The sequence below is a fragment of the Chelonoidis abingdonii genome, chromosome 23 (genome assembly GCF_003597395.2).
Source record: "Chelonoidis abingdonii isolate Lonesome George chromosome 23, CheloAbing_2.0, whole genome shotgun sequence".
Classification (NCBI taxonomy): domain Eukaryota; kingdom Metazoa; phylum Chordata; order Testudines; family Testudinidae; genus Chelonoidis; species Chelonoidis abingdonii.
In genome coordinates, this window is record NC_133791.1 from 3583101 (window position 1) to 3603076 (window position 19976).

Sequence of the window (19976 nt, forward strand, 5' to 3'; positions counted from 1 at the left end):
ACAGGTTCCACCCAGCTGTGGGCATTGCTAGCCTCACCTTTAACTCTAATGTAACGTAGCTCTCACAATAAACAGATTGTCATAAAATTGCCTCTTCACCCAGAAGTCTTCATGGACACAGAGACACAAAGGTGTGCGGAGCATCCTAGCTTTGAAAGGCCCCCTGTGGGCTCTTCCCAAAGCGGCAGGACCCAGGGTCTCCTCTATGAATACTGCAGATGTTTGCCTAGCCAAAATCTCCTCCCGCAGAAAAGGGCTCTGCTCTGAACAAACACAAGAGGAGCAGGGAGACGTCGCAAGGATTCCCATGCCGAGATCACCTCACCTCATCCCCTCAGAGGGTGGGCTTTGCTCTGCCCAAGGGCTCACTCCACACCTGGGGGATCTGCAGGAGGACCTGTGACTGCCAAATTCAGCTCTCACAGGGCTGTTACCAGAGCCTCCCCAAGGCTGCACCCACCTACTGCACCCCAGATCTATTAGCAGGACCACAAATGAATAGATTTCTTGTTCTTTAGCCTGCATTTTTCTGTGCTTACTGTCCTGCTATTACTCCTAATTACAGTCCCATAGTTCACCCTAATTGATTTCCCTCCCTCCCTGACATTTTACACCTTTTAAATACCTGATGACTGGGTTCACATCCTCTCTTACTCATTGCTGGCCGAGCCATGCGTACTTAGTTCTTTTCAAATCTTTCCAGTACGTCTGACTCGCTCTCTCTCTGGTTTCTTCGACCATGTGACCAAGTCTGCACACAGGCCAAGTGCCACTAAGAAGCAAGCAGAAAACCCAGCAATGCAGTTGTTTTGGGATGTGGCGGGGAACCCATGGGGGTAAAGAGTGAAGAGATATGGTTGGGGGAACCTAGCTGAACACGCTGGTGCAAAAACACAGGGCAATGGAATCTGACCTGGGAGTCAGATCCTAATTAATCTTTAGCAGCTAGCACTCCCTGAACAGAGACTGGGGCTCTGCAGTGCATTGTCACAGACAGCCTTTGCCCCAACAGCCTTACAATCTAAACAGAGACAGGAGGAAGTATTATTATTATTATTATTATTTAATATTTATTACCGCATTTTACTGATGGGGAAACTAAGGCACAGAGAGATTTTCCCAAGGTTCCCAGCTAGTCTGTGGCAGAGCTGGGAACTCAGACCACGTCTCCTTGGTGCATTCTGACACTATCAGCTCAGCACTGACACCACTTTCCTGTTGTTCCCAAGCTGTGAGGCTCCAGGGTCGTGAAAGAGCCTGAGTGGGCAATCAGGGCTTCAGCTCATTTCCTGCATCGCTGGGAAGTGCCCCCATCTCCATTGCATGATGGTTTCCATGAGCACTTGGTATTTTCCAGTTTGGATTCAGAAAGGCACTTGAAAGCGATAGAGAGAATTATTGTGACATGTCCTTTTAGTTAAGAATGAAACTTTGGGGTTCAAGTAATGCCCCCCGCCCTCTAGAATCATTCACAAGGAGTTTCCTTGTTCCTCATGCACAAGAGAGGTCTACGGGCTGAGTATAGAGCAGCCCTTCTGAAATGAAATTCTGGCTTGCAAAGCATTGAGATTGGAGCTATTTGCTGAGCAAGAGCAATTCTCCAGCCCTCTGGCACACCTCTCCCCCAAGATCTGCCTGGCAGTAACACACTAAGTGATATTAATGGCTGGTACATTTAGGACCAATGGAAGGAAACACTTCTTCACACAGCATGTATTCAAACTGCGGAACTTGCTGCTGGAGATGCTGTAGTTGACTTATACAAGGCTGGATTTGCACCTATGCAGGCTTAAAAAAAGGCATCCAAGCTCATGCTTCAGGATATCCGCTGACCACTCCAGGGGTCAGGAAGGAGTATTCCCCTAACACTATTGCACAAAGGGGCAGGTGCACTATGGTTCATTTTGTTTGCCCCCCAGCATAGACTCAGATATGGGTCCCCACTGGAGCTAATGGATCGACGTTCTGATCCAGGACAGTCATCCTACGTTTCTAAACATGAGATCAAGTGCTCTTGCATTATCCTACACTAGACACATACGTGGTATTACTGAATTCCAGGCTGTGAATTTATCTTTACTTGGTCAGGCTACTCAGGAACCATAAAGGAGTCACAATACATCTCAAGTTTACAGGGCACAGCAGACTTTGTGCATGGAGCAAACGTTGGCCAGTCGGGGAGATGACTCTTGTGAATGCTGTTTTGCTCTGCTCTGTAGCACAGCTGGGATTAGGGAAAGGCTCAAGCACACCAGCATTGTGCTGCTGATTTGAGAGGTTAGGTGGCTTTTCCTCTGAGTTGTACTTTGTAAATTTGGATACTATGTCCAAGGTACTTTTTGTTCTTTTTGTAATTGCACCAAACTCCCAGTTTATAGGTACATGCTTCCTATCAGCAACAAGAACCCCAAATCCCTAACATAAGACAATGATAACTGGAGCATGCACATACCAGCCTCCTCCCACTGCATATACGATGTTGGCCTCCTCTGTGTCTCTGCTCACCATTGTTGGAGCCAGAGACACCCCCTCTGCAGCTTCTGACATCTGACAGCTTCCTTTTGTATCTTCCTGCATGACTCTCCAGGTGGTTTCAAACCTCAGCAGGAAACAGGTGTCCCTGAACTTCTCTGCTGCTTGATAATGCTGCAGAATTTGGAATGTGAGAGAGAGGCTGATCAGCTGCAGGCTGCCATGTAAATAAAGAGGGCTCAGTCTGACACCACTGGAATCTATCTGAAGTTTGTGTTTGAAGTCAGGGTCAGGCCCTAAATGAATTGGCCGATATAGGAGAGAGACAGAGGTGAGTGAATGGCCCAGAAAATTCCTGCATTTCAATCACTGGAACAAGGTATAAATCCAAGGAGCCTAATTAATAAACAAGATTTAAGATGATTTTGCTTTGGCAAGTAAAACATTGGAAGCAGGCATTCATCCATTTGCATAGCAGATGTCAGCTTCCTGCCACAGGCCCCCTAAGCATATGGGTCAACTCATAGTAAGATACAGTCCCTGCCCTCAAAGAGCATACAATTTAAATAGACAAGACAGACAAATGGCAGAAAAATAAGTGATTTTTATCCCCATTCTACAGATGGGGAACTGAGACCCAGAAAGACAAGTGGCATGCCCAAGGGCACACAGGGAGTCTGTGGCAGAGCTGGGAACTGGCTCAGATCTCCAGTCTCTTAACCACAAGACCATCCTGTCTCCAAGCTGCTGAGAATGGCAACACACAGGTACATTGCTCTCGCCCCTGAATCTGTCACTAGAATCCACTGGAGGGTATGAAAATGTCACTAATACAGAATAATGCTCTAATACAGAAGAGGAAAAAAACCTGATCCTCCCCACGTAGCAAGAGAAAATACAGCAGGCAAACAGCCTTCCAGATGAGATCAACATGCCCCTCTTTAGAGAATAAACCTCGCTGAATGAGGACTGTTACAATCGGGTGGGCTGTCTGACTTCCCTCCCTCAACCTCAGCAGTGCCTGGTAGCGATTCTGTAAAGTGCTTGGCATTCCATTTTCCTCTTTTCAAGTGAATCGACTAGTTGTGAGAGGTGCCCGACTGACAGCCTGGGAGAATCAAGGCCTTTCTTTATCCACAGAATAGGTGCCGTGTAGGCTGCATTGGTGCAAGCTCTGCAGCTGGGCACTTCATCCGGGAGAACCCAGAGGACGGGAGGAGAAGGAAATTCACCTTTCACAGCCCATGCAGTCCAAGGGCTCTTTGGAAAGATAGCCAGCCAGGGGGCAGTTAGCGCCAATGGTGCTGCAGCTGTTGTGATCTGTGTAACAAAGCCAGTCAGTCTTCAGCCCCACTCAAACACTGGGAGTGTGAAAGTGTGGCTCAGGTTTGGGCATTATTGGGCTCCTGGTCCACGCAGAGGACAGTGTGAAAAGAGGAGCAGATGGGGCTAGAGAGGTGAAAAGAGCAATACGGTGCCCATGACTCACACTGGCAAAATTGGTAGAGTCACTCGTGGGCCAGGATCAGTACCATATACAGCAGCTGTTATAGCCATCAGCAAGCTAGGCAGCTTCTCAGGGAGGCAGATTTCTGGGAGCTGCCTAAGGCAGCAGATTTGGCCTCGCCAGCCCTCCGTCATGACCACGGATAGGGCCATACCTGCGACTCCCACAGGATCCAGGTTTCAACGCCACTTGCTTAAACTTGGCCCAACTGCCCCGCTGTCATGACACGACAAGTGGGTGAGCAAAATCTGAGAGGTGGGGGGCAGTATACTCAAGTGTTGCTTTGGGCAGCAGGTTGCCTTGAGTGGCCTCTGACCATACGGGGGGCGGAGGGGTGGGGAGCGTCTGTCCTTAGTGCAGGGCAGCACTGGCTTCCCATGGCGAGCACAAAACGTGCCTTTATTTATTTGTAATTACAAACGTGTTTAAAATGGCAAGAACCCTCCCCCCCCCAAAAATATTGTGTGAGGCCTGGGCACACGTAGGCATCAGAGCCACGCACTCCTCACACAGCTCACCAAACTCAGACTGGATGCCGGTAGCTACCAGGTCTGGCATCAGGCTCCCTCTTCACCCAGTCCCCAGGCTCGGGTCTATTTTCCATTGATTCAGAGACAGAAACACAGGGAGAGATTTTCACGAGCACCAAAATGTGCATGGAAAACGTGCACCTACTAAGCATGCAAATTGCTCCTGCATTTCGGTGCATGTAAGTGCATACTCAGAGCCAGGGAAATTAGGCCTGGAGGAATGCTTTCTATGACCACTGCTCATGGCTCCTGAAGGAGACTGATTTTCACCACATGGCACTTTCTGTTGTTACCACACACGTAACAAGGTCCGGTCCCTCCGCTGACGTCAATCAGCTGGGTCTCAGTGACTTCTGAGGACCTCCAAGGTGTAACGCAGGGGGGAATGGAGCTTGCAGAGGCCCAGGAATATTTTGATGCGGTGCTGCTAATTCACAGCGGCCCTAACTGTCTAACTGGGCTCTGCTGGTAGCACCAAGGATGGAGAAGTCTCTCCTCATGCTAAAGAGCAAAAGGCCTCACATCAATCAGTGTGTTCCATAAACTTCTGAGATAATGCGACCGATACCACAGCCATGTTGGAACAGCCGACTGCTCCAGCGTCTTCCCAGGGCCTGCTGAAAGCAGCTCGCACAAACACTGCTCTCACACACACATTGCCTTTCTCCACAATCCCACTGTATCTGGGACTTACGGAACGTGAGCCATGCCCCGCTGGAGCCAATGGAAAGACTCCCATTGACTTCAGTGGACTCTGGATCAGACCCCCGCTGCGGATGCTTTCTTGTTTCTGCCATTCCAGCTCTTTCACCGTTCGATTTCTTTTCAGCTGCTTGTAGACAAGCAGAAGTGTTGAGAGCTCAGAGGCAGAGTGTGATCTGTCTCACAGCCGTGACCCTCATTAGGGGACATTCAGCAGACTGTTGAGCGTTCCACGTCATTAAGGAGCGGTGCCAGGAGTTGGTTATTTCCTACTGCGGTTGCTAGAGGGAGACAGATTTTTGCCTTTGTTTGTTTACAGGGTATTTTAGGTGATGACTATAGCAGGCGCAACCAACTTTTGGAACACCAAAACTTTTCTGTCATCCTCTCCCTTCCCTGCGCTCCCCATCCCAGCCCAATAAGTAATCAAGCTGTGAAATTGGAGATTAGGCTCCTATAACATGCCCATCACTGTAGTATCTAACTGACTTAGCTCTGGGGTTGGACCTGGTTTGGATTGGGTCACCTGGGCCAGAAATATTCATACCCCTGACAGTCTGATAGCTAGTCCCAGCCTTGAATCTCTCCAGTCATGGAGACGGTCACAGTCTCCCTTAGTAGCTTGGTTCCATTCCCTGGATTGTGGCTGAACCAATATAAGTGAACTGGGCACTAAATCCACCCCAGGCCTATGTCAAGATTTCAGTCCGGCACTGCTCCACTTCAGCTTGAGGGCTGTCCAGTTTCTAGCTTCAGAGTGCCAGCTTGGTCAGCAGCTGAGGTCTGGAGTGAACATTGTCTCCTTCCTCCAATAACAACATCCTCCCCAGGACCATGCTGGAGAGTTACACCTTCTGTGCCAGAGCTGGGGTCTGATTCTCTATTGCCTGCACCATGTGCAGTCATATACACCTGAGCGAAGAGAGTGCAAAGTGCTGGTGTAAACTATTAGCAAGCCCAGGCAATGGAGAATCAGGCCCACAATGCTGGACTGGATGGACCCTTCATCTGTTCAGGGTCATCAGGGAATGCAGGGACAAGTTCTGATCTGAAGGAGGAGGGTAGCTTGATTCCTAGGACTCTTTTTCAGTGAGGCTGTTGGAGGCCAAAGACCCTATTAACGGTTCTGCTGGCTTTGGTGAGGGCGATAATGTTTTTAGAGGGGAGGGAAGCAGCAGTCAGTCTGAAAATGTACTTGAGAAAAATACTAATTATCTATCACTTACCAGCTGGCTGGCGTAGCAAGGGGGCTGAATGTGAGAAAACAGCCGAGATCGACTCCCAGCTCTAGCATGTACAGGAGCTCCAGGCAGCGGAGAGTCCTGACAGCTTCCAACAAGCAGGTAGGCGCCCTGCATGCCCTGTCTTGTACTACTACAGATCCACTCCCTTCCTCCCACCCCAGGAAACAAGCCACCAGAGGGGCCTTCCAAGGCACAGAAAAAAATCTCATTTTCAGGGTCTGGCCCACTCATGGCCCTCTGCTGACAAAGAGATTGTTATAAAAAACAACCTGGCTCCAAGGTTTTGCATAAAATACAACAACGGCTTTATTTCAAAAGGATTGTGCTAAGAGACAGAAACCACTGATGCTTTGCTAAGAGACAGGTTTGGTCTGACGATCAGCGCACAGGACAGGCACTCTCAGGTCACATGTATCTTCTGCAGCAGATTCCCATGGAGAAGCCTTCTGACCCACATAAGCCCTCAATTTGTAACTGAAGCCTTGGTTCCTTTCTCCGTTATTCCCTTTCAGAGATTCATAAATTCACAGATTTTAAGGGCTCAATTATGATTTTGTCTGACCTCCCTCATAGCACAGGCAGGGAACCTTGCCAGTAATTCCTGCGCTAAGCCCATCATTCATGCTTGAGCTAGAGCTTATCTTTACAAAGATATCCAGCCTCAGTTGGGATGCTTCAAGTGTTGGGGAAACACAACCTTTGGTAAGTTGTTCTTACGGTTAGTTGTTCTCACTGTTAAAGAGTTGCACCTTATTTCTAGTCTGAATTGTCTAGCTTCAGCTTCCAAGCACTGGATCGCATTATGCTTTTTAATTCTAGACTAAAGAGCCCCGTACTACCAGAAATCTCCCACGGAAGTACTTGAAATAGCAGTATGTCAAAGCACACTATGCAACTTTTAGTGTGTGGTACCGGGATCCACATGGCCACTGAGTGCATGGCAAGCTGGTCACTGCAGATTTAAACCCAGACTTGCTGGGTACTATTCCTCTGTGTAGAGATGCTCTCAGTCAAATGCCTTACAGAAGTTTAAGTATATTATGTCAACACAGTTACCTTTATCAACCAAACCTGTGTTCTCATCAAAACACTACATTGAAGACCTATTGACAAGACCTATTTTCCATAAATCCATATTGACTGGTATTCATTATGCTCGGCCCTTTTAATTCTTTACCGATTGTATCCCCATATCAGCCTACCCACAATTATGCCTTGGATCATTGTCAGGCTAACTGGCCAACAGGGTCTTTGATCATTCATTGGCTTTTTCTTTTTTCTCTCCAGTCTAGTGCTCCAAGATTTATTAAAAATTAACACTAGTGGTTCAGAGAGCTCTTTGGCCAATTCTTTTAAGGCTCTGGGAACAATTTATATGGTCTTGTTGATTTTAAAATGTTTAACTTTAATAGTTGTTGTTTACAATCCTTCCTAGTACTGATGGAATAGAAAATATTTCTTTATCTCTATAAGATATGAAACCATCTTGCTTCTTTCTGAATAGAGAACAGAAATATTTGTTGACTACTACTTTCTGCATCATGATTAATAATTTTGCCATCTTTGTTTAGTATCAGAATTATAGCAGAACTAGGATTTCATTTGTTCCTGATATATTTAGAGAAATATTTCATGCTGTCCTCGACCCACTGGCCATAGAGTTTTCATTGATACCTTTAGCTTCCCTTATCAATTGTCTGCATTTCCTAACTGTTGACTAGTACTTCTTTGGTCAAGACTATCTGCTGTTTGCATATAGCAAATGAAATAAGACTGTGATTACTTGATTCAATTGTAATAATTTTCTTTGCACAAATACTCATTCTCCAGTCTTGTATCCAGTGGGGAAATAAAGCACACAGTCTAGTGGAGAGAAAACAGACCTGGAAAATAATCTTTCTTTTAACAGAAAATACAAAATTACAAAATTCAGACACTTTGTCAATCAGACAATGGTGCAATCTGGGATGAATTTCGCTGCCAATCCAGCATGACCAATATTTGTTAAGAGAGAAGACGTTACAATGGTCACTGCAGAGTCACATGGGAACTTATGCTCCCTCCAGCAACACAGCTGATGTTTAGAACCAAGCATCTGCCACAATTTTCACTGTCCAAAATACAGGGAAATGATAGGCCTGATTCTGATCTCTCACAGATTTTACATGTAACTGAACAAACTTCAGTGGAGTATATGAGAGCAGAATAAGATTTTATTTATCTCACACATTCATTCCACATATTCATTCTTTCACTGTGGTATCAAAGTGCCTACAACTTCCTGGAGGCTAATTTTCAAATGTGTATTTGAGCCATGTGGGCTTACATGCTTCCTTCAGGTGTTAAAGCTGATTTGGGCACTTGAATGCATGGCTGGGGATGATAATCCGCAGCCTTCTTCTGCCGTCCCACCACTGCCTCCTGGAGTCCCTGAGCCATTGCCCTTGCCCCCCGATCCGACCCCTGTTAGCCAGCCCCAGCACAGATCAGCTTCATTCCAAGTGTAAGGATGCAGTAAACCAGGGTTGCAGCCAACACAGTGTACTATGCAGAAACAGTCTGGGACTTTCATTCTAAGCGGAATTCTACTGAATCTGAATGAAATGCAAGCAGTTTCCATGGTGCTTCCCGTGAGATAAGAATATTCTGATTTACATCATTTGTCCTGCGTTAGTGCAAGGTCCTGGGAAGATCCCAGCTTCTTGAGCAGGGCTCTGTAATAACTGTAGAACTGAATATCCCGCAAAAGAATCCACCCTAGCTTTTATGTGGAGCCCAGTGCATGACGGCAGAGAACTTTGGTAGTATAAACAGTGCTGTGTGGATGCCCATGCAGTGGAGACATCATCAATGAAGCTGAACGTGCCCAGATCTCTAATGAGAGAGAACATGATCACCAGTCCCAGAAACAGAGTTTCCACTAACCTGGGACACAACAGTCAGCCACAAAGTTGATATCAATAGAAAAATGGCACTGAAACGAGGGATGTGATGCAATCAGTGGCTGCACGCCGTATGGGACGAGCCCAAAGCACTTGTTTCTGTGCTGCTCTATCCTTAACTGTTCCTGCTGCTAGTGTGACCAGACAGCAAGTGTGAAAAATCAGGATAGGGTGGGGGTAACAGGAGCCTATATAAGAAAAAGACCCAAAATCAGGACAGTCCCTATAAAATCAGGGCATCTGGTCACCGTAGCTGCTGCTATTGTGGGAATGATGTGGCATTGGGTATATACACAGTGTGTGTATTCCAGGTACAAATCCTATGATAAGTGAGCATTTGAGAGCAGGAAAAGGGCATTTTCCTAATGGTTCATTCAACTGTGATCAGTGGGTGCTCCTTCAGCACGTGTTTTCCCTTGATTCACATGTACTGAACAGCTCTTGTGTGTTTTAATGTCAGGAGTATTGTAAGAATCCAGAAGGGCATTCTCTGATATCTGGGATCTATCCCCGTCCCAGTGAATCCAGCTGGCTAGCACAGGCTGCACCATCTCTGGCTTTTCATTGTCTTTCAAGAGTTTGTAGCTGATACACTCTGCTTGCAACACTGATGGGAAATACCAGACCAAGTAGGCTACTGAATCCACCTGGGAAATGCTGAGATCATTTTCTTTGCTGTTTGCCACCAGGCTGATTATTAGTGTCTCACCTGCACTGCCAGGGGATGGGATGTCAAACTGCAGGCCTCACAATTAAAGCAGCCCTGCCTTTTGTATCTGACCAAACCATGCTCGATGACCACCATGCTACCCCCGACCCATGGGGTGGCTCCCAGCTCACAGGAGTGACCAAGGAGGGAGGAATCTCAGAGATCAGCCCCGTCACAGTAGCCTACATTTGTTTTCCATTTGGCATCCCTTCCTTTTGAACATCCCCATCAAAGAATCAGGGTTTGGGCAGAAAATTCCATCTTTCATCCAAATCTGGCCCTACCGATTTACTTAGGTTCTTATCTGGCTCCTATCACAGTCCTGAGTCCCTCTGCTACCTGCGCAATTCCTACTGACCTTCATACTTCACTGAGGAAGCTTTCCCCCCAAGGGAAGAGGAACAGGCTAGGGTTGTTTCTTACCCTCAAGGCCTAGTGTTAATCCCAGACCTAACCCAGAGAGATACCCTGTTGTTACTCTATACTTCACAGACCCAGAGAGGGGCAGGGGATACACTGCCATCCAGACACCCTGTCCTCTTAACTAGAATGCTGGCCAAGAACAGATTCCCCATAAAATGTTTTGGCGGGCTCCTCGGCTCAGTGGAGCTACGCTATTTACACCAGAGCATCTGGCCCTTTACGCCAAGCCATGAAGTAAGCGACGATCCCTTGAAAACCAGATTTATTTTTGGTTTTCTTTAGAAGCTCTGTTGCTGTCTTAGAGCAGCTGCTGAAGACTGAGTGGTCAGTGCAACGCCGTACGGATTTACCTTGCGTTTGCTTTATTTTACACCACAATGGCTCCTTATTCTTTGCCGATACCAGGACCCACATATTTTGGCGTAGAATTGCCGGGAGATCATTCGGGAGAGAGCTCGTTGTGTGCTGAGGGCTGCCCGTGCTATGGGCACTGGGTTGGGAGTTCCCTACATCAGGCTGTGCTGGGCATGCTTAGAATTCAGCAGTCCCCTTCATCTCTCTTGCCTGCTCACCTGGGAGCCCCGCAGAGGTGACCCCTCACTGCTCTCCCTATTCATTTTCATGGGGCAGCTTGGCTGTCTAGAATTACAAAACAAACTGCTGGGAGACGGCTGTTATAAATCACCTTTTTAACCCCTTCTCCGCCACGCTCCTGCTAGGCACTTTCCATTCCCACACGCAACAGCTAGAGGGGTGGCATGTATTGGACTGACAGGAACAGAATAGGAGGTTCAGCTATTTGGGGTTTTAACGCTCTTAGCCCATACATTTAGCAGCCGGAAGATTACTTTTTGTTCATCATTAAAAGGCCTTTCACAGTAATTAATCACCTCAGCTTCCAAAAAAAAGTCATTATCATACGTAGGGCTGATATATGTTGCTCATGATCTGCTCTGCTAGTTTGGTAGCACGGTCAAACCGTAACCCTTCAGGAAAACCCTTTGCTCCCTTTCTATGTCATCTGTCTCACCTCAGTCTTTATACCCTGGCAGGCATTCCCCCAGGGAAAGGAATTCTGTCTATAAGATCCATCTATTTTCCCAGGCGTTTCTTGGTGGGTGGGATCTGAGTGGGTGCTTTAGTTGCACTGGGAGTTTTTCTGTGAATACATTGTTTCCAGAGAAAGGTATAGGACAGAAATGTTTTAAAAATAAGTAAGTGTAAATATTTTTTTTTTCTTCATGGGGCGTGCTTATGCAAAAGCCCCTATGACATGAATTTAGGACCTAAGCGCAGATGAGAAAGACAGCACCCTTCTTTTAGACTCATAGACTCATAGACTCATAGGTCAGAAGGGACCAATATGATCATCTAGTCTGACCTCCTGCACAAGGCAGGCCACAAAACCCTACCCATACACATTTATAACAACCCCGAACCCATGACTGAGTTATTGAAATCCTCAAAATTGAGATTTGAAGACCTCAAGCTGCAGGGAATCCACCAGCAAGCGACCCATGCCCCACGCTGCAGAGGAAGGCGAAAAACCTCCAGGGCCTCTGCCAATCCGCCCTGGAGGAAAATTCCTTCCCGACCCCAAATATGGCGATCAGCTAAACCCTGAGCATGTGGGCAAGACTCACCAGCCAGCACCCAAGAAAGAATTCTCTGCAGTAACTCAGTTCCCATCCCATCCAACATCCCCTCACAGACCATTGAGCAGACTTATCTGCTGATAATCCAAGATCAATTGCCCAAATTAAACTATCCCATCATATCATCCCCTCCATATACTTATCAAGCTTAGTCTTAAAGCCAGATAAGTCTTTTGCCCCCACTACTTCCCTCGGAAGGCTGTTCCAGAACTTCACTCCCCTAATGGTTAGAAACCTTCGTCTAATTTCAAGTCTAAACTTCCTAATATCCAGTTTGTACCCATTCGTCCTCGTGCCTACATTAGTACTAAACTTAAATAATTCCTCTCCCTCCCTAACGTTAATCCCCCTGATATATTTATATAGAGCAAGCATATCCCCCCGGAGCCTTCTTTTGGCCAGGCTGAACAAGCCAAGCTCTTGGAGTCTCCTTTCATAAGGCAGATTTTCCATTCCTCGGATCATCCTAGTAGCCCGTCTCTGAACCAGTTCCAGTTTGAATTCATCCTTTTCTCACTAATTTCCATGTCCCTTGTTCTGCTGAGATGATGTTTTTCATAGACCTCAGTGCTGTGACAGCCATCTTTGACAGGGCTGAGCGGCTGGCTTTTGGGGTACTTGTAGGGACGAGTCTATGCAACTGTGTTACCTACTGTTTGCCCTGTTCATTTTTCTTATTGTGTGACGCTGCTGAATGATATTTTTGTGGCTGCAAGTTTATTTCTCATCAGGGCTCCTAGAGCGTGAATGATTCATTTGCTATTACAAATCAACAGAAATAAAAAAAAATATGAAAAATTTAGGGTTCTACTGTATCTGGAAATAAATCCTGAAAATAGACCCAACTATTTCCCAAAGTTTTGCTTGTCAGGCTTGAGTTGTATTTGCTACCTCTAAAGGTGGCAGCCAAAATACCCTCTGTTGACTATCGAACAACCATACATTTTGCAGCTGACATTGCAATGTCTGTAGTATATAAACATGCACTGTGTATCCTTCTATGAAATGATACAGAGACAGTAAAGGGTCTGATGCAGATTCATTGCAAACATTTCTACAGACACACGCATCTCTCTACTGAAGTCAAGAAGAACTCATGCAACTTACTGTCCAAGTGGCAGATTTGGCTGTGCTGGATTGCTGGAAAGTCACCTCAAAGTGGTGGGGCCCAGGGTAGTCAGCGTTGGAGGGGATGACAGGAGCTGGGGACATGGCATCAAAGGTAGAGCTGGGCTGCGAGTAGGGAGAATGCGTTGGAACATTGGAGGGGTGCTCAGAGTTGTAAGGGCTGGTGGAAGCTGCTCTGCTGCCGATGCTCTGATCCATGCTGCTGTTCAGCAAATTAAACTGGGACTGGAGGAAGGGAAAAGGGGAGGAGAGGGGGAAAAAGAAAACACCAGCCAGTTTAGAGACAATGAAATCTCAGCTATACTTCTCCAGGACTTCAGGTGTCCTGTTACAGCCTCCTTAAAGGGCCAGCACACTGGAACATTAGCTGAAATACCTCCTCTGGGTTAGTTTGTTTTTAAAACAGGTCACCACTTGTGAAAGGAATAAAACCTGACACATTGACATCACCCCCTTTTGTCAGCTTCATCCATAATGGAGGCAGCCAGGTGCCAAGATTCCTGGATTGCCAGTGCACTTAACAGTGTAAAACCACCTCTTTCACTAGCAGGGAAATCATCGCTTAGCTAGGAAGAGACATATATTTGTTGTTTTCTGCTACTCCCCTTATGGGGCTTGCCTATTGACTAGAAAATTATAATAATCTTAGAGCTCACCCTACAGAATCCACCAATACTACAGAACTCCATAGGATGCCTGAACACATGTGATGGAAAGGCTCTCATCCTCTGTTAAGTTCTGGAGAAGTTCAGAGGGATTTCTATAGATCCCCGTTAGTTCCATCAGGGACCTTTCTGTAAGGGCTCATTCACTTCCATTTCAAATCTCAGAACTTTCAGTTCATGTGGGACTAAACCAACCCCCAAGCCTGAGCCAAACACTCCCAAACTTCACACAGGAACCCAGGCCAGGAACCAAACGTTGCAAATGGCTCCTATCTTTCTAAAGGGCTGAACCAAACCCCCAGATTCCAGCCACTCTAAGTTTTGTGGGGTTTGAACTCTAGATCTCTTTTGTAGGTTTGGCCCACCTTAGCTATAGAGAAGCCCCATCCCAGAAGCTCAGCAGTAGCCAGACTTTACACTATTTCACAGAAGAAAGAAAGATCTATTAGTAAACTGAAAACAAAATAATCAGTTCTGAAGAGAGACTGATGCTGAAGCCTTGAATTTACCTTCCAGCCTTCCTGATTATCTTTCCTCCCAGGGTTTGTTCATTGCCTGAGATGCCTATGTGTAAAAACAGGCATCCCCGTCACTACCCATCTACCCTCCCATCAGATCCCACTGTGATGCCTGTGCATATATGACTTTATTCCCATAGCAAAGCGGTGAGATGCCACAAGTGCAGGATTGTGCCTTCACTGCAGACTCCATCAGGAGATGGAGCCAGGCTGGAAGAGCGAGAAGAGTCCTTAAAACACATGCATGCCTATTACTCAGGAACGAAACGCTCATGTGCGTGGAGTGAAACACTCCCTGCTCCCCACTTCACTTCAGAAGAGTCACCTTGAATGAATTACTCTGGTGGCTGGAATGTGAGTGCGGAGCCCATGGCTCCAGTTTCCATGCACACGCTGTGTTCCGTTAGCAGTTGTACCATACGTAGCCAGCACAGGGTTTTAAAAGGATCCACTCCGCTGCAAAGAGCTGCCTTCAAGCTATGACCCACCAAGTGGTTTCATTGTTATCAGCTCTGGGAAGCAAGGCTGGGCTGTGGCAATCTGCTATCTATGCAGATGCACTGTGGAGAAATATCGAAGTGATAACAGAGGGAAGTAGGATGGTCTGGTGACCAGGTTATAGGGCTGAAGTCAGGACTCCTGGGCTTGATTCCTGTCCATAAACTAGCTGTGCTGGGTTATGCTGAACATAGACACATCAACAAATAAGCTGCTGTGGGGCCAGCCTGTTAGTTACATGTATCTCACCTGTCACATCTGCTTGGTTAGCAATTGTGGCTCATGTTCAGTTTATATCATTATCCAAACTACTGGAATACACCTTATTTCTTCTTTCATTCCCTCCTTTCTCTTCCAGTTTTACTCCTCCTTCGGGCACTTTTCCTTCTTCTTTTCCCCTCCCAGATTTATTTAATTTTCCTCATTTTTTTCTAGCTGTTCCAAATTCTTCCCATCAGGAAAGTGACACCGATTAGACAAACTCTCCTCATGTGTCTCTTTCCTCCGCTTGCCATCACATCGCAGGCTGATTGTGCTTCCCCCAGTTAGTCTGACACCACTGACAACATTTAATGCCAAAAGCCCAGCCGTAGCCCATGCAGATGATACTGAGGGATCGCAGCAGCTCGTAAAGAATCATCAAACTCTGACTCTAGTCCCTTTGGAACAACCTGGGGGTGAAACCCACAACCATGATTCCGCGGCCCCCAAAAGACCACTCGGGAGCTGTAAGAAATTTAGGAGAAAATAACTTTGAAAAGTCTCTATCTCCTGGTAACTGCGGCGTGCCCAGAACCAGACAGCGACGTGTGTACATGTACACACATGCTGCAAAACACAGCTTCTGGGCTCAGCCCAGGGAAACCTTGGCAGCCAGCCCAATAACAAAGTCAAGGGTAGGCTGGAGCACAGTTCACCACTATTCCAAAGTGGGACAGAATGCATTTCCCTGGGTGGGAACGCACTGAGTCGTGATATATTGCCTGGATAGCTCTGGGACTTCTAAGCACCAGGGAGAGGCGGACTTCTAAGCACCAGTTTCCCAGCCACTTGGCCTTTGGGCACCTATTGTCTGACCTTTCAAAGTGCTGTGCCTACTGGCGCACCTTTCCTAGGCGTCTTGCACCATGTCCTGTCTGCCCTCCATGACACTGGGGCGGAGGGGGGGAAGGATGCAATTGGCTGCTGCATTCAGTTCCATAAGGCCAACCAAATCAAATTGGACAAAACAACCCAGATTGGTAGGTGGGACTTTCTGCACAAAGATGCAATTTCTGGCCAATGGCAAGGCCTCAGCATAGCAGTGAAACAAAGGTGGGGTTTGGTGGAGGTTCATTCGCAGCAGGTACAGTTGTGAATCATCTTTGGGGATTGAACTGAGGACCTCCAGCACCATATCTACCACTTGTTCTAAAGGACTCTAGCTGATAGCTGTAGTTCAGTCATTCCCTCAATGGACCAGCCGCTAGATGAGGTCCCTTTGTTAAACATGACATTTAATAATCATTTGCTAACAGAAATTACTGTGTGTCTTGCTTAGGGACACTTTTGAGCTTGTGAAAATGTGTGTCTGATGCTGCTTGTTAACCCAGATGGACACACAGAGATGGATACACACACACACACACATTCTTCCTCTTTGGTAATTAACCTCGCTCTTGGCCTGTCATGACCCCATTATAGACTCATAAACTCATAGACTCTAGGACTGGAAGGGACCTCAAGAGGTCATCGAGTCCAGTCCCCTGCCCTCATGGCAGGACCAAATACTGTCTAGACCATCCCTGATAGACATTTATTCTAACCTACTCTTAAATATCTCCAGGATTGGAGATGCCACAACCTCCCTAGGCAATTTATTTCAGTGTTTAACATACCCTGATCAGTTAGAGACTTTTTCCTAATGTCCAACCTAAAATCTCCCTGCTGCAGTTTACCCCATTGCTTCTTGTTCATCATAGAGCTAACGGTGAACAAGTTTTTTTCCCTCCTCCTAACGACACCCTTTGTAGGTACCTGAAAACTGCTATCATGTCCCCATCGCAGTCTTCTCTTTTCCAAACAAACAAACTTAATTCTTTCAGCCCTCCTTCATAGGTCATGTTCTCAAGACCTTTAATCATTCTTGTTGCTCTTCTCATGGACCTCTCCAATTCTCCACATCTTTCTGAAATGCGGTGCCCAGAAACTGGACACATACTCCAGTTGAGGCCTAACAGTGCAGAGTAGAGCGAAGAATGACTTCATGTGTCTTGTTTAAACACACCTGTTAATGCACCCAGAATCACGTTTGCTTTTTTATAACAGTATCAAACTGTTAACTCATATTTAGCTTGTGGTCCACTATGACCCCTAGATCTCTTTCTAGCCATACTCCTCCTAGCCAGTCTCTTCCCATTCTGTATGTGTGAAACTGATTGTTTCCTTCCTAACTGGAGCACTTTGCATTTGTCTTTTGAACTTCATCCGGTTTACCTCAGACCATTTCTCCAATTTGTCCAGATCATTTGAATTTTGACCCTGGCTCAAAGCAGTTGCAACCCTCCCAGTTTGGTATCGTCTGCAAACTTAATAACCGTACTTTCTATGCCAACATCTAAGTCGTTGATGAAGATATTGAACAGAAGCCAGTCCCCAAAACAGACACCGTGCGGAACCCCACTTTAACCTTTCCAGCAGGATTGGGAGCCATTAATAACTACTCCCTGAGTACAGTTATCCACCAGTTATGCACCCACCTTATAGTAGCCCCATCTAAATTGTATTTGCTAGTTATTGATAAGGATATCATGCGAGACCGTATCCAATGCCTTACTAAAGTCTAGGTATAAATACCACTCATCATGCCCTTCTCGCTCTCAATCCCTTATCCACAAGACTCGTTATCCCATCAAAGAAAGCTATCAGATTGGTTTGACAAGATTTGTTCTCTACAAAGCCATGCTGGCTATCCCTATCACCTTACCACCTTCCAAGTGTTTTGCAGATGACTTCTTAATTACTTGCTCCATCATCTCCCTGGCACAGAAGTTAAACTAACTGGTCTGTAGTTTCCTGGGTTGTTTTTATTTCCCTTTTTATAGATGGGCACTATATTTGCCCTTTTCCAGTCTTCTGGAATTTCTCCTGTCTCCCATGACTTTCCAAAGATAATAGCTAGAGGCTAAGATACCTCCTCTATTAACTAACTCCTTGAGTATTCTAGGATGCATTTTATCAGGCCCTGGTGACTTGCAGGCATCTAACTTTTCTAAGTGATTTTTAACTTGCTCTTTTTTTATGTCAGTGATGCCCACTCCCAGGCCCCCAAGTGACATTTCACTTCTCAGTTTTTGGACTAACTCCCATTGAAGAGACACCACAGACACCAGTTTGCCTCCTGATTTAACTTTCACCCCACATATTATTTTCAAAGCGACTACTGATTGTGGATGCCTGAGTTAAAGGGACCTGATTTTCAGAGGGGGATGCTTGCTTGGCACTTTCTGGAAATGAGGCCCTTTAAGATGTCTCAACGTGAGGACTCAAAATCACTGGTCCCTGCTGAAAATCTTGGACTTAATAACAAACAGAAATTCTTTATCTACCCTGCGCTCATACAAAGCTTTCGGGTCATGTAATCAAGTTTAGCAGGAGAGATCCTTTCCCACTGATTGTCTGAAAAGCAGCCCCCTCTGCTATCTCCCAGAAACATACACTAAAGCCTAAATGATTCTGAATGGGTTAGAGCTGCAAACTGGAGAAATCTAGGTCTGACTGTCCAAAGAACAAGGACCAGCAAATCAGGGCAGAATACAACTGTTACTTCTGCCAATCCAGACCTCCAAATGGGCTTTATGGCTCAGATGTCACCAACCAAACCTCATCACAGCCCTCAGGTGCACAGAAACTATGCAGAAGGGGCTGTGTCAGCAGATATATCAATAAGACCCTGCTCCTGAAGTCAGTGGCAAACTCCTGTTGATTTCACAGGGATGAGAAAGAGGAGAGTTGCACAATATTTCACACCAGAACAGGACAAAGTATCCTTCTCTTAAATGAGACCTCCTCTTTCTCTGTCTGTGTTAGGTGACGCATGCATGCCTCCATGGGACAGGAAACCCTCAGAATCAGGGAGAAGGTGGATGCACTGGCTCTATTTGTGGGATCACACTGAAAAAGAAAGTAATCCTCCTAAATATAAAAATATCAAGGGGGAGAGGGGCTGGAGAAAACACCCCACGCCTGCCCCACCAGCCCAGTGGTTAAACCATGGAGCAACCCCCGTCTCACAGCCATTTTTTGTTCCTCTCTAAGATTTTTCATTGACTTAAGGCTGCTTTTCAGTTACAAAGTGCTGTTTGCTTTGGGGGTATAGTGGCATTTCCTCCAAGGCAAATGTTGTAGAAAGTTATGAGACTGACACCTGGGAAGGGTTGGAATTTTATCTGGTAAAAGTTGCAATTTACTGAGGGACACAGCAGCAAAGTTTGTTCGAGATACTCATGAGAGTAATTAGAGTGCCCTCTGTCCATACAAAGTGGTACTGTAAATGTACCTAAATGTACTCTGTAAATGAATCCTTGACGAGATCTCCACTCTGGAGCAAGCAAATATTCCCCTGCATGAGATGTCTTGAATACTTTATTAATGTAAATGCTTGAAATGAAATATACACAGGTTGAGAGGGAAGGTACTGTACATCTGGGGTCAGGCTTGGGTTATGGGGAGTTTACAGATACCCTTTGCAAGGATGAAAAGATACATACATATCGCATAACCGGCATAGACCCAGATTGGGGTGCAAGGGTTTTTAAAGTGTCAGTGAATAAGTGGGCTTGGGTTCGCCACCCATGGAATGAATAAAGGGTGGAGCGGATAGGTACATGGGTGGGGTGCGTCCCTTGGTCCCTCAGGGAAGGAAGTGGGACTACAATCAGCACCTGAATTACTTGGTGGTGAACTTGGTACATACAGCCCACAGATCAACTCCATCCTCCCTCC

At 46.3% G+C, this 19976-nt stretch overlaps 1 protein-coding gene across 4 annotated transcripts in view; it reads right to left on the bottom strand.

The window, feature by feature from the left end:
* The window catches only part of TP73 (tumor protein p73), a 74812-nt gene that overhangs the window by 25483 nt on the left and 29353 nt on the right, over positions 1–19976 (bottom strand). For all 4 annotated transcript variants that reach the window (XM_032763723.2, XM_032763722.2, XM_032763724.2 and 1 more), the window contains one exon: positions 13292–13537. In XM_032763723.2, the coding sequence (XP_032619614.1) occupies positions 13292–13537 (246 nt within the window). The remainder of the gene's footprint in view (positions 1–13291; positions 13538–19976) is intronic.